Raw genomic sequence first — 13,489 nt, 5'->3', positions numbered from 1 at the left:
ATCGATGTTTCTCTCCTGTTCTTTCTCCCTCCCGTCCCCTTTAAATAAATAAATAAATAAAATTGTAAAAAAAAAAAAAGATGACTTCTTGACCAACCCCCAAAATACCTGATAAAGTGAAATCAGTTAAAAATAAAGGAAAAATTTATATGGATGCTATAGAATAAGCTTCAAGACAAAATTATCTAACTGGTTAATGTCTTTGGAATATTTTTTGCAAAAATGACCAACTCTGTGATCATAATGCATAAATCAAAAGTGAAATGGACATTATATTGTTTCTCTTATCATTTTGTTGGTACTATACTCCATTGTCCTCCAAAATCAACCTTAAATTGAAAATGAGCAAGTTTCATATTAGTGTAGATTGTTCCATTGTCACCTTTTAGAAAAATGTGTTTTTGTATGTTTGATTATCTTTGTAAATGGATAATGTCAAATTTTCCCAAAGTGTGTTCTGCAATACACTATAGTCCCAGTCATCTGTGGGGGAACAAGGGGAGTAACAGTTGTACAGGACATTGTTTCTCTCTAGTCTCCCTTCTGTTGTTTCCAAAGGGCTGATCAGTACATACTACAGGCTCCTTTGTCCTGTCCTCGCCTCTTCTTGAGTTTGGCTAAAAAGGAGGGGAGCTGAGAGGGGAAGAGACCAGTAGAACATTAAAGGGGATGGGATATGACGCTAGGTGTTTATTTCTTGGTTTCCTACCTTCCTCCTGGGGGACTACCACTAGTTCATTGGCTGTCTTTCTACTAAGGTCACAGCTTAAGTGAGTTGGTTCTGTTTAGCTGTTCTCTACAGTTCTGTTGACTGTTCCCCCCCTTGCATCTTTAGATCTAGAGATGGTAACAGTATTGCATTCTCCCTTGTTGGTTTTCCTCCATTAAATGTTTCTCAATTATCCACTATGAGTGTACTATTTGTTTCCTTCCAGGATGCTGATTTATACAATGGTTAAAAATATTCTCTCCTTGGAAAGATTACAAATTCATATTAACATATTAAAGGTTCTAAGTAATATAGCAGTAAACAACATGTAAGTTTAGCCTAATGTTTGGCAAACTTATTCTTGGCAAAACATCCCTTGAACATGTAACATTCCTTGCCTTAAAACAAAGCCAAATGTAATGGTTTGTAGTGTTTATGACTAAGGGTAATTATTAGCCGTGCCTGTCATTGTCTGTCCTGTGCAGTACATCGAGGACCTGAGGTATCTTAGATACTGAGGTGTCTAAGCTGAAGGCTGTTAAGTCATAGCATTGACGTGTTCCAAATGGCTGTGCCTTTTGAATTTAGTTTTATAATCTCTCTCAGTATAAGGTCGACAAGTACAGTACATCTTACCCATTTGCTTCTCTCCCCTGTGCTCTGCCTTTTAACTGCCACCTCTACTCTGGCAGGAAATCAAATTACCAGAGCCAGCTAAAGTTATACTGGAAATAAGATTAAATATACTTAAACTTATGAATCCCTAGTAAGCACACTTTAGTGCCTAAACTTCATGGCATCTATTGTGGTTGCATAGGAACTTTGTCCCTTCATGCTTGGTATTTTATTTACAAGGGACGTTGCTGTGGATACCTTCTTTTAAAAATAAATCCACTTTTAAAACTCTGATGTGGTAAGTTACTAATGCTGTGTATTTCTGGCTTATCAGCACACGATAGGACTGCATTCCCTATGCTGGGTGGTTTTGTGACCAGTTCTCTCCAATGAGTTTAATAGAAATGTTATGATTAGTCAAAAACTTAAATGTGAGAAACTCCACCCCTGCCACCTCGAGGTGTGTGTATGTGTGTGTGTCACAACTAGCACTTTCAGAAAGTAGATGTTCCATCGGCATGGGTCCTTGTAGTGGATATGAAGCTTAAGTGAGAAAAATTTTACTAACTTTCAGGTGGGTGTTCTTATAGTCTATGTTGGCCTATCCTGAATTACTTTAAAAAAGGTTTCTCTGAAAAAATACAAGGTTCAATCTAAATGAAATTTATAAAATCATATGGTTTTATGAAGTATTAAGAAAAATGAGTATGAGTTACAAGAGCAGTCGAACTCATATAAAAGCTTTAATTGATTACATAAAAGCTGATCAGGAACATAGTCATATCTGTGGACAGTCAAGAGGTTTGAATCCCTCAATTCTACCACTTGGGTGATCAGTCTGTCATCTAACTAGAGGCTCAAATCCCTTATGTATAAAATAGGGATAATAAAGGATTATCATCAATTTATATGGTAATACATATTAATCAACTGGCTAGTCTGGCAATATACACCAAAGTACAGAACTACTGTTAATTCTTCCACTCAAAACTTAATACATACAACTGACTTAATTTATGAAGGCAGATATTCTCTTTAGCCGTCCTTGCAAGATTCTGCTTAGGCTATTTACCCCAAACATAATGCAGAAACACTATGCTGGACATTTTAAAATCAGCCTTTTTCATTCAGATGTTAAGGAGGCATATTCAAGGAATCAGGGGATGTAGGGTATAAGTATGTACAGCAAACATACACTTCAATTTTTTAAAAACTAACTTCATTGTTTACATGTAAAAAAATTTGCTGTTCTTCCAATTCATTTTGAAACCACACTGCTTGCAACTTTAGTAGAAAGCATTCTCTTAATTACAGAAAGGGCGCTGGGGCACTACTGCTTATTGGAGACCAAAATCTGGACTCACTTTTTATATTCTCTGCCATAGAACTGCACCTAAATTGCATTTAAAATAGACCCCCCAGAGATAGATATTCTGAACCCAAGATGGGGAACCACAATGTCCTTTTGAAGTGCTCTGGCTGGAAGAGGAAGAAACCAGATGTGATTGTATGCTTGGGCTGGGTTGCTTCTACACACAAAGCTGTGTGAGTGAATGAAAAAGCACTGTCCTAGGCTAACGGGGCATTAGGAGTAATGAAGGTTGTAGTGTGTACTACTAAGTGGCCAGTAGCACTTGTTTTTCTTTCAACTAAAAGATTGCATTTTTCTTTTGCTTTAGTAATCACGTACCTTACACTTTATGGTACCTATAGACAAACCTTATCAACTAGTCACTATTTACACCATCCTATTGAGGGAAATTGTTGTCCAAAACCCGGTAACCAAATTTTAGACCACCATCTGATAACTTCCTATGAACAAGTTATCAACTCTTATTTCTACTTTCTTATATATAAGGAACCTCCCAGAATGAGTATTCCTATGTCACATTTACAAGATAGAAAATATCTAGAAAGCAAATCTCATCACTGCACAGATGAAACTTACAAATTTTTAACTTGATGTATACAATCTAACATTGCAAATTGTATCAAATTCAGTACATTTCATTAATGATGGTATCTCCTCTCAATAAAAACAAAGGCTGTTTTTATGGGCTATGTGATAATTATCATTTAGTAATCTATACAAAATTATCTTCTCAAGAGTAGGGTGTACTATCCCTGGCTGGTGTGTGGCTCAGTGGATTGAACACTGGCCTGTGAACCAAAGGGTTGCAGGTCAGGTCCCCAATTGGGGGTGCATACAGGTAACCACACACTGATATTTCTCTTTCTCCCTTCCCCTTTTCCTAAAATAAAGAGCAGGGTGTATTTAATTAAAAAAAAACAACCCACCCCAAAAAACAACCCAGGAAAAAATTAGCTAAATAATTTAGGTCTAACATATCTTAAGTTTTAAAGAACCAAGGGTACCTGCCCCCCCTTATCTTTTTGCTCTGTGCTAAGTTTCAAGAATGAAGTATATTAAGTGTTAAACTACCACGAACAGATGGAAGTAAAATATTGAAACCACAAGGTATTGTTTTCTACTCAAATTCTGAGTCTTTTATTTGGTTGTAACTGCTATTTAAAAAAAGAATCAGACAAGGATATCTGATTTCAGTCCCTTTCAGATTAACGTGAGCTATGTATGCAAAAAGACATGTCTCAGATTACTGAAGGAAGCTTTAACATATTAAACCCTCTTGTGCCAAATACTTATGTTGAAAATAACTTAAAAAACCTTACAGTTATGTAATTATTAATTTGTAAATGAGAAAGCCGAGGCTCAGAAGTTGCCCCAAACCAGTTACTAATTGGTGGAATTGGTGAAAATCAAAAACTTCCCCTACTATATACTGTTTCTCATCAGTACAGTATAGTACACAATAGTTCAAAATTATCTAAACCTTTAAAAAGCAAAGTTTGTAATGAAAAGCACTTTTAATATTAAACAGTTCTCACAACCCTAACAAACTGCATTTATAAGCTTCCTAGAATGCTAACTTCATTTAATTTTTCATTTGTTAAAAAAAGACAAACTTTTACTTCAAATGGTACTAAGCGATATGCAATTCAGTCTTAACATTTTCTAAAGTTAACTTTAAGCAAAACAATGTCAGTGATGATAAATGCATTTCATTATTTATTTAGATGTTTAAGCTCTCGCACTAGACTTTTTACAAGCTGGTGAACACTGACAAATTATTTCTCCCACAGAACTATAACCACACATTCCCAGACAGTATAAATATATGGTTGAACTAACATTAATACACATCACCATTTTATCAATTACATAATAAAACAAATTATCAAGTATCCAAATATTAAGTTACACAGCTCAAAAGGCATATAAAATATTAGATGTCTGCTCAATTCATTAGCAGAAACCCACTTTTTTTTTTGCAAGAGAGGGTGGGAAGGAAAAAAAAAATCACATGTCAAACAAAAGCTGGTAAACAGAATGTATGAAAACAAATATAATTTCAGAATTTTTATGATTAAGAATTGTTTCAGCTACAACAAAGCATCTCTACCTTTACCTTTAAAAAAATATTTACTAAAGAGCATTATTCTACATGTTCCACACAAGACAAAGGCAACATTTTACTAAAAATACTTAATAGCTCCCTCCCATTCTTTTCTCAGGCCCTCCCTATAAGTTGCACCCCAAGTGCAAACATGAAATTAACTGTAAGGCTTTTTGTCTGGAGACATTAAAGACATGTGCTTCTGTACAATGTAGATTTTCAAAATGGAGGCTTTCCATAACAGCACAAAATGAGATTTATAGAAAGACATTAAATAATCACTAAGACTTGGTATAAAAATCAAGAAGTTGAGCAAACCTGATGTATACTTGTATGAATGTGAGAGATGTAAACATAAAGTGAGCAGGCAAATAACCATATAGGGCCTACTTTCTATGTTTGAAATGACTGAAGGGATTAAACACATAAGGTCCAGAGTGTTCATAGTTCCTGGGATTTTAGTTCTGTATGATACTAAAAATATACAAGTATTGTGCTGGACATTTTGGCACCTAATCTTTCTAAATCTCTCATATATTGATAAGATTCTGGCATGGGAATAGATTTAAAGATATAACTCAATACTGCATGATTTCAGAAAAAAAATCAATTGGTACAAATGATAAGCACATTTTAAAGCTGAAGATAAGAATCTTTTGTTAAGTGTAACAACAGGTTGATTGAAACCCAAACATAGAAGCTGTAATTATGTCAAGCTTGTGGCCTGGTAAAACTGCTTTTCAATACTCCTATGGAAGCTTCATTAGATTTATTCACCAAGCCAGTATGTTGGCTAATACGTATGACAAATTAGGTCCTATCTCAAGTTCCACTTCCAAGGCAATGGCATCAGGCACCCGTTTTTTATTGAATGCAACAGTTGTTTCTATGACCATTGGAGTCTTTGAAGCGCAGCCGCATTTTAGGACGATACTTCTCCAAATACAAAAGCTGCTTGCTGTTAAAAGCTCCACGCCGCTTTCTGGAAGGAAAAAACAAAAGATGTAAGTAACTAACGCATAATCCCTTCATAACATTGTTCACTGTGCTACAGGCAATTATAGCCTCTCTTGTGGCAGTTATCTTTTGATTATTACACTGTCTCAATGCAGAAATATGGACATACATGTGTAAATGGAATGCAAAAGAGGAAAGTTTCCCCTCACCCCCATTTTAATGCCTTCTTAAAAATGAATGGTCACATTGGTTATTGGAAAAAAATTTGCTTTCATAGTTAGTATAATTAAACTCACTGACATGCAATGAAAAAAGTCATTAAATACTTACTGTCTTATGAATTGTACTGCGTCTTCATATTTCATTCCACCTTCAATTAATGCTAGGGCAACAAGCACCGGAGCTCTGTTAAGGTAAGAATTTTGATAAAGCATTAAAAAAACAAAGACAAAAACAAAAAATCCTGGAAAATTCAATATTCTAAACATTTCTCAATACATACTCTTCACTACACTTCCTATACAGCGTATGTGTAGTAAATGTTGACTTTTAAGTACTAGTATTTTCATATCGAACAGGTTTTATCTCGAACCAAAAATGAACTATGTCCTTAACTACTGTTAAGTAAGTCTACAAGTTAAAACTTGTATTACTGGAAGGGAATCTTGAAAATATTTAAGGGACATGGTACATTTTGATAATTACAGACAATTTTCCCCCTGAAATTCTAAGCAGTGAAAACTATTTTCCACTTCAAAAAAATTTTGTTTTTAAATGTTATGAACTCCATTCCTGACGACCTTCTAGAAATTTGCTTTCATTGTTTTATTATCAGTGAAACTGTGACCCAAGTGCACTCTAACTCCCCAGGGCCATTTTCATTTTACTCTTCACCAGGAGACCAGGACTTTTTTGGGAGCAGTGAAGGAAAGCGTGGTGGTAAGTAATTTATAAATCTGGACATGCGTATTTTGGCACTACTGGGTAATGAGGTCCTACTGAATTAGAATCTCTAGGATCATGGACCCTATCAAAAATACAGCACATGCAAACTACCTTAGAGACAATTCCTTTTCCCCAATAAGCTCAGATGATTGACTCCAATGTCATGGATATAACCTAACACACACAATAGTACAGGCAATTATGCCCACAGAGCCAAGTGTTAATTGTAACTATAGCATTTGTTAGTTCCAGCTATATTGGAAATACATTATTCTGTTACAATCACCTACTTTTAAATTTAGTGCAGTAAGTAACCTAACAAAGCAAATTGATTCACGAAGTGATATCTAAATTTTTACTGGAATCAGTTATTAAGTTTTTACTAAAATTAAGACCAGTACCATCAGTTGGGTTTAAGAAATTCTCTCACTGCCCTGGCCAAGTAGCTCAGTTGGTTAAGTGTTGATCCAATGCACCAAGGTTGAGGGTTCAATTCCCAAGCAGGGCACATACAAGAATCAACCAATGAATGCATAAGTGGAACAACAAATTGATGCCTCTCTCTCCACCCCGCTAAAACCAATTAAAAAACTTCACTTACCTCCCAAGGCCTGCAACACAATGAACAGCAATACAACAACCAGGTTCTTCACGAAACTTAATTTTTACAAGACCTAACCAGTCATCAACAATCTGGTTGGATGGTGGTGCACCATCATCAAAAGGCCAATCCTAAAAGAATATTTAAACATTTTAGATTTTTAATATAAATACACTAATAAATCTAAAATTTCTAACACTCAAATGTTTTCAAATGCATTAACATATTTAAACATGTTTTATAATACCCAACCGTCAATGAAATGCAAATAAATGCTTAATCTTTATAAAAAATCTTATTACTTCAAATCTGTGCTTATCTTTCATTTTTATTTTGAAATTCAGATATTGAAATTTTAATAAAACTTAAAAAATTAAGCTTTTTGAAGTGGATAGTTTATGTGAATACTTTTGTAGCATGTGTACTGCAGTATCATAAACACACAGGAAGTATTAAATACTTACAAGAACATGGATGCCTTCTTTCTCCACAAGAGTAGTGTCGTAAGTTGCTTCACATACTCTAACTATTGTGGTAACTCCATACTTCTTAAGTTCCTGGATAAAACATACATTACAAAGTACTCAATGAAGTCTTTATACCATGTCACTACCGTCACCATTTGTCATTTTGATCATCTTTCCCACAGATATTGACAATTAAAAAAATCATTAACTATTTAATAGGGAAGTGAAATCTTGTTTTAAGTGACAATACTAGAATAGCATAAAAAGAAAAGGGAATATTTAAAAATTCCCACCGCCCTTCATAGACTTAAGTTGTTTATAGTCATGGCAACACATTGGATAGTTGGGAAACTAACAAAACAGGATTAGAAGCAACTCAGAGATAAAGGTAAACAGAAGGAAAGGAATCACTCATGACTTAATTATATTAAGTGCTTAAACTTTGCTCATTTGCAGCGCAGTATGTAATTTAGGGCCTTAAAAGTACAAAGATTCTAAAACCCTGCATTAAAACTACAGGCTTCAAGATTCATAATGCATTATTACGAAAATCTTAACTCTCCTTCTAAAAAATAAACAGATTGTTATCACAAGTATTTCTGTGATCTGGAAGGCCTAATTGTTGTTTCTGAGCATCTACACACATACATAAAGTTTAGTACGAACGCATCCAAATAAACTTTTCAGCATTACATTCCTTCCTTATAGTCAAAACATGTAGGCAGTGAGACAGTTTTGGCTATTTAGCAACCACCAGGGAGAAACAGAATTAGTAATTGAAAATTGGAATGTAGGCATCAAATGCGGTCCAAGAAATAAACTAATGGTGGCTTATGATATTATCCAATTTGGTAAGCTGATATATGAACAATCCAAGTAGCAGCCTTAGTCATATAAATTTCACATAAGAGCCTTGCTGTTACACTGTCCTCATACAAATTAATTTTTTGTCCAAATACAAATTTAAATTAAGCAAACTTTGAGACAAGAACAAGATGTTAACTTAAAACCTAAACTAAGTCAAGAACATGTCTTGTTGAAATGTGTAAAATAATTTACCATTAAAACTTAAGGGAAGATACTGACATTCTATTTTTGGAAATTTTAACTGTAGGCTTACAGCTCCTAATTTCCCATGAGATTTTGTTAGACAAGAAGCCCCACTATTAAACTGCAATCAGTTTAAGAAATTAAAAAGTATCAAACCTTACCTCTATAAATTTGTTTAAGGTCGCATTGGTTGGATTGTGTGTAATAAGAAATCTCATGTTCTTGTATGTGACTTCCACAGGAGCTGGGCGGTTCATTCGAGCCATGTTAATTTAGTTAAAAAACACTCAATGGGGTTATGAAAGAATTTAAAAATTGAATACAGAAATGGTGCAAAGAAACTGAGTCTACTTCAATATACTCCACTTGAAATTCTCAGTGCTTTGAGTATGAAGTTGGGAGTAATGGGAAATGAAATGAACCTCCTAACAAGAAGCAGCAATTCTTCAATCCAGTAATACTGAGGCAATAGAAAGGAAGTGCACTGAGGTTTACCCCATCCAGGTCAGAAATCTTGTAAAATGCTCTGCAGATTTCAATTCAACACTTCTGTGTCCAGGTTAACCACTCTTATGGGGGCTTCTTGGTGGAGTAGTAATGAATTTCTACAGTTCACTTGTCTGCATAGAGGTCGTGCTGTGCCTGGCAGTAATCTCCACTGCCCTTCAGAAACTCCATAAATGTGTGACCAAGAACACCACAGAACTGCTGTTTAAAAGAAAAAGAGAGAAATAAAAAGTTGTTTTCCAATTCAAAAGGAACAGGTTATGTTACTGAAGTATTAAGTATACAACTATCTTTTTCAAATTTGGGTCCAAGCTACCTTTTCCACTTTTACTAGAACTACAAAATACAAGGATAATTACAATTTAATCAGTACACATAAAATAAGCATTCACAAATAAATTACTTTAGATTGAAATTACTGATCTAATGATTTAATAATACAGAGAACCCTTAAAGAATAATACTGTTACATGAACTATAGGGGGGGAATGTGGGAGGGAGGGGGGTGGGCAGGATGGAGTAGAGTGGGGGGGGAAGTGGGACAACTGTAATAGAATAATCAATAAAAAAAAGGAAAAAAAATACATTCCATGAAAAAAAAAAAAAAGAATAATACTGTTACATTTGGTCAGTATCCCTTATCCACATCCTTCTATTAGCTACTTCTTTTAATGGTTGGTTTTACACTATTATAAAATATATGTACAATTTCCCATATTGATTTTCCCAAATAATATTATCCCATATTACAAACTTTATGAAAACTTTGAAGCTGTTAGTTCTTCCCATAATTTACTCTTCTCAAAGCTTAACCAGTTTTCTATTATTTTTTGAGGGGGGGGGGGGAGCAAGACTAGTTTTCAAAATGATTCCATACACACTAGCTCATTTGGTCCTTAACGTGAAAGTTAATCAACTTGTAAAGTATTATATGCTTATAAATTAAAAATCCTTCCCCATTTATAACTACGAATGATATTCATGGTTTCAATAATATTATTTTAAAACCAAAATTTCACTCATCCAGCTTAGAACCAAATCTAATTCAAAGGGTGTAAGGAGGAAGTGGCAGGTGGTAGAAATTACTTTGCGCTTCTTTCATAGGTCTCAAAAAGTTGGATAACTACTACCATCGATAAATACATTTATATTTTACCTAAGTTTCCCTCGAAGAACTAGTAAGTTTTATGTCAATATAAAGTATTAAATGAATATTCAGATTAATTTCAGAATTTGTACTCAAATAACATCAACGTCAGTCTTCTTCCAAGCAGTTCATCAAAATTTTGTGTACTTAGAAATAAAAGAATATTAATAGTAGGCTAACAAGCACCAAGTGCCAACCACTGCCCCAGTTTATATGTATTCTTATAGGTAAATTACCAAATAAAATAAGATTTTGCAACATTTCCATTAATTTTCTACACTTAAATATAAGCATTCAAAAGTCTTATAATTAAAGTCAAAAGATTTGCTATTTTCACTTTACACCTTAAAATAGAGTACCACGCTATAGTTTCTAGAAGAACTTTCCTAAATTTTGAAGAATAACCCACATGAAAAGCAGATCACAGAAAGATACATCAAGTCAGACCCAGTTCATTTTTCTGTCAAACAGTAGAACAAAAGGTCCTTCTGAAAGATTAAGTTTTATTATTCCAAATTTGTTCAAATGAGCCCTTGGAAGTACTTCACCTACTTGTTAGTTGGGTTAAAAAAAACTAGTGACTAAATTATCATTAAGAATTTCGCTCTTACAGTAAATAGACTGCAGTGACCTGGAAATAATTTCAAATATATTCTCACCCCAAATCCTAAATATTACTTCCTTTGAATATGAATGTCTTGCACCTTTCTGATGACATAACCTAAATTAAAGTATTTGTAAAGCTGTTTTAAGGGCAATGACTCTTCTCAGTATTCTGATTTCCAGGTACTATCTTTTTGCAACTGAAAGCCAATTTATGAGCGAGACTATTTCATAGCACTATTTCCATAAGTAACAGCTAAACTTTTTGTGACAGCTGAGCAACCCCTCGTGTAAGCAGTTTAATCAGAAAGCAGAGAAACTCGTGTAAGCAGTTTAATCAGAAAGCAGAGAAAGCAATATAAAAATAATTCACTTAGTGAGCTGGTTATTTTTACTGAGTGGAGCCACCCAGCGGCCGGGAGGGACTTCCACCAAGGCAGCAGAGACTCCTGATACCTATCGTCTCCCTTCCAGTCTATTACTACAGGCAGTTCGGAAATACCAGGGAATTTCTCCCTCTCATTTATGAGTAGCGTATAACCACAAAAGCATAAACGGTGGAAAAGAACAATTTCTGTCTGTTAGCTTCTCGGGTTGCAAAGAGACAATGTGTATAACCGCTTTGTAAAATACTTCGTTGGAGACTTTGTCCCACATTTACTTATACTTTAGGTAACACATCTAGAAAAAAGCCACGCATGAAATAATGCCTGCGACTCGAGGATGATCTAGCTTTTGGGGGTTTTCCACTGACTTATTGCCATTAAACAAAATTCATATAAAAAGAGTAACAGGAAGCACTGCCTCAGAATCTGGATCCCAAGCAGGTCGACAGTTCTAATTACAGCGCAAACAACAACTTAATACTTTTGGAATGGAAGAGGCTTCCACGGACAGAAAGACAAACCTTAGAATTCCGGCTCCGGTTGGCTACTGTCGCCACGAGCCAACAGGAGGCAACAACGCATTACACCAAGGAGTTCAGGCACAGTCCCCGATTAGAAGGCGCCATCCAGGGCCATTCCAAGATGGGCAGGCAAAGTGCGGGCTGGTGCCCGGCCGGGGACTCCTTCGCTTCCGTGCAACAGTAGCCCTGGATGTTTCCAAGGCCATTTCTCGACCGACTTGCCCCAAGAGAAGGACAAGACTCAACTTGTTCCCTTTATCCACAGCCCGTGAAGAGGGGTGTTAAATCTGGAAGAGCTCGAATTACCAGGTGGCGACTGAGGAAGCAGGGCGGGGCAGGGAGTCGGCGTTCTCACCTAACAGTCTGGCTCCAGCCCCCGCACGGCTGCAGCTGGTGGCCAGCCCCCCGATAGTCGCCGCTCGGCTCGCACCGCGCACACGGGGCCCGCCCGTGGCGCCCCCTCTCCACGCCGCAATCACGGGTTCGCACCGCGCCTTCAGTCAGGCGCGGACGCCGAGGCCATTTTGTTTGAGGCGCGGGTCCCGACCGCGGAGCACAAAGGTGGCTTCACACGGCTGCTGCACCGCGCTAGCCCCCCAAGAGCTCCCGGCGGAGACTGCTAGCAGCCCCGCCTACCCCACGCCGGCCGGCTCCGCTGGCGACCACGCCGCCGCCGCGCCCAGCCCGTGTCCGACTCCGCAGTGACACGCGCAGCCCTCGCCCCACCCCGGGCCACGTCTCCAGTTCCCCGGGCGGACCGCTCGCTCTCGGCCAAACAAAGGGGGCCTCGGGACGCCGTGGGGCCCGCCGGGCCCGGGCCAGACGCGCCAAGGGTGGAGGCGGCAGTCACAAAGCGGCTTTTGTGCCGCCCCGCCCGGCCGGCTGCGGCGGCATTTACCGCCCCCGCCCGCCGCGCCGTCCCGGCCCTGCCAACCCCACCGCCCCGGACTCGACGGGGGCGAGGTCGCCGGTGCCTCCGCGGCCAACCGCCACCCCGGAGCCCCCAGCGTCCGCTTCCCGGCAGTTAGCCGCCACCGGCCGGCAACAGCACGGTAGTCCGGCCCCCTTCCGCCAGGGACCCACGGAAACTGCGGGCCGGGGCGGCGCGGAGCGGCCTCCAGGCACTGAACAAAGGCGACGGCGGGGATGGGAGGGGGGCAGTCGTGGAGTCCGAGGCGGCGGGACGACGGATACTCACAGGAATATGTTTACTCATTGAAGATTGTGGCCTAATCATACAGCCGGTCCCGAGGCGGCGGCGACACAGATGGCAGAGGTGGCGGCGGCTGCAGGGCAGGGGGCGGCGGTGGTCGTGGTGGCGCGGCGAAGTCTTCGCAGACGGCGACGGCGGTACCAGACTCTACCATGCAGTGAACGGCTCCGAGAAGAGAGCGTAACCCAGCCGGCCCGCAGTCGACGGAGCCAATACGCGCGCCGAGGCGCCCTTGCGTCACACACCCTCCCTTTTATAGCCGGCGCAACGTGCGGAGCCCGAGCCACCAATC

At 38.4% G+C, this 13,489-nt stretch overlaps 2 protein-coding genes across 3 annotated transcripts; both read right to left on the bottom strand.

Annotated features, from left to right (window-relative positions):
- Positions 1 to 4,389: 4,389 nt before the first annotated feature.
- Positions 4,390 to 9,142, bottom strand: PTP4A1 (protein tyrosine phosphatase 4A1). Of its 2 annotated transcripts, none has more exons than XM_045184841.3 (5): positions 8,982 to 9,142; positions 7,768 to 7,860; positions 7,304 to 7,434; positions 6,088 to 6,162; positions 4,390 to 5,782 (listed from the first exon to the last, which is right to left on the bottom strand). In XM_045184841.3, the coding sequence occupies exons 1-5, from the start codon at positions 9,084 to 9,086 to the stop codon at positions 5,665 to 5,667; spliced, it is 522 nt and encodes a 173-aa protein (XP_045040776.2). In that variant the 5' UTR covers positions 9,087 to 9,142; the 3' UTR covers positions 4,390 to 5,664. The 2 variants fall into 2 exon arrangements, with proteins under 2 accessions (XP_045040776.2, XP_053769870.1); XM_053913895.2 differs by having other exon boundaries at positions 4,390 to 5,778.
- Positions 9,143 to 9,286: 144 nt separating this feature from the next.
- LOC128779528 (uncharacterized) lies at positions 9,287 to 13,315 on the bottom strand. The gene is made up of 2 exons (XM_071219706.1): positions 13,183 to 13,315; positions 9,287 to 9,528 (listed from the first exon to the last, which is right to left on the bottom strand). Exons 1-2 carry the CDS (start codon positions 13,219 to 13,221, stop codon positions 9,433 to 9,435), a joined length of 135 nt encoding a protein of 44 aa, XP_071075807.1. The 5' UTR covers positions 13,222 to 13,315; the 3' UTR covers positions 9,287 to 9,432.
- Between the last annotated feature and the right edge of the window lie 174 nt (positions 13,316 to 13,489).

Source organism: Desmodus rotundus, chromosome 11 (genome assembly GCF_022682495.2).
Source record: "Desmodus rotundus isolate HL8 chromosome 11, HLdesRot8A.1, whole genome shotgun sequence".
Taxonomy (NCBI): Eukaryota; Metazoa; Chordata; class Mammalia; order Chiroptera; family Phyllostomidae; genus Desmodus; species Desmodus rotundus.
This window is presented reverse-complemented; position numbering and strand designations above follow the sequence as displayed.

Excerpts from the sequence above, each read along its gene's own strand:
- PTP4A1 (XM_053913895.2), bottom strand. The coding sequence starts at position 9,086 with ATGGCTCGAATGAACCGCCCAGCTCCTGTGGAAGTCACATACAAGAAC. Across the intron at positions 7,861-8,981 it reads CCTTAAACAAATTTATAGAG|GAACTTAAGAAGTATGGAGT; the intron begins GTAAGGTTTGAT and ends TGTTTTATCCAG. Across the intron at positions 7,435-7,767 it reads AAGAAGGCATCCATGTTCTT|GATTGGCCTTTTGATGATGG; the intron begins GTAAGTATTTAA and ends ATATTCTTTTAG.
- LOC128779528 (XM_071219706.1), bottom strand. The coding sequence starts at position 13,221 with ATGATTAGGCCACAATCTTCAATGAGTAAACATATTCCT. Across the intron at positions 9,529-13,182 it reads CAATGAGTAAACATATTCCT|CAGTTCTGTGGTGTTCTTGG; the intron begins GTGAGTATCCGT and ends TCTTTTAAACAG.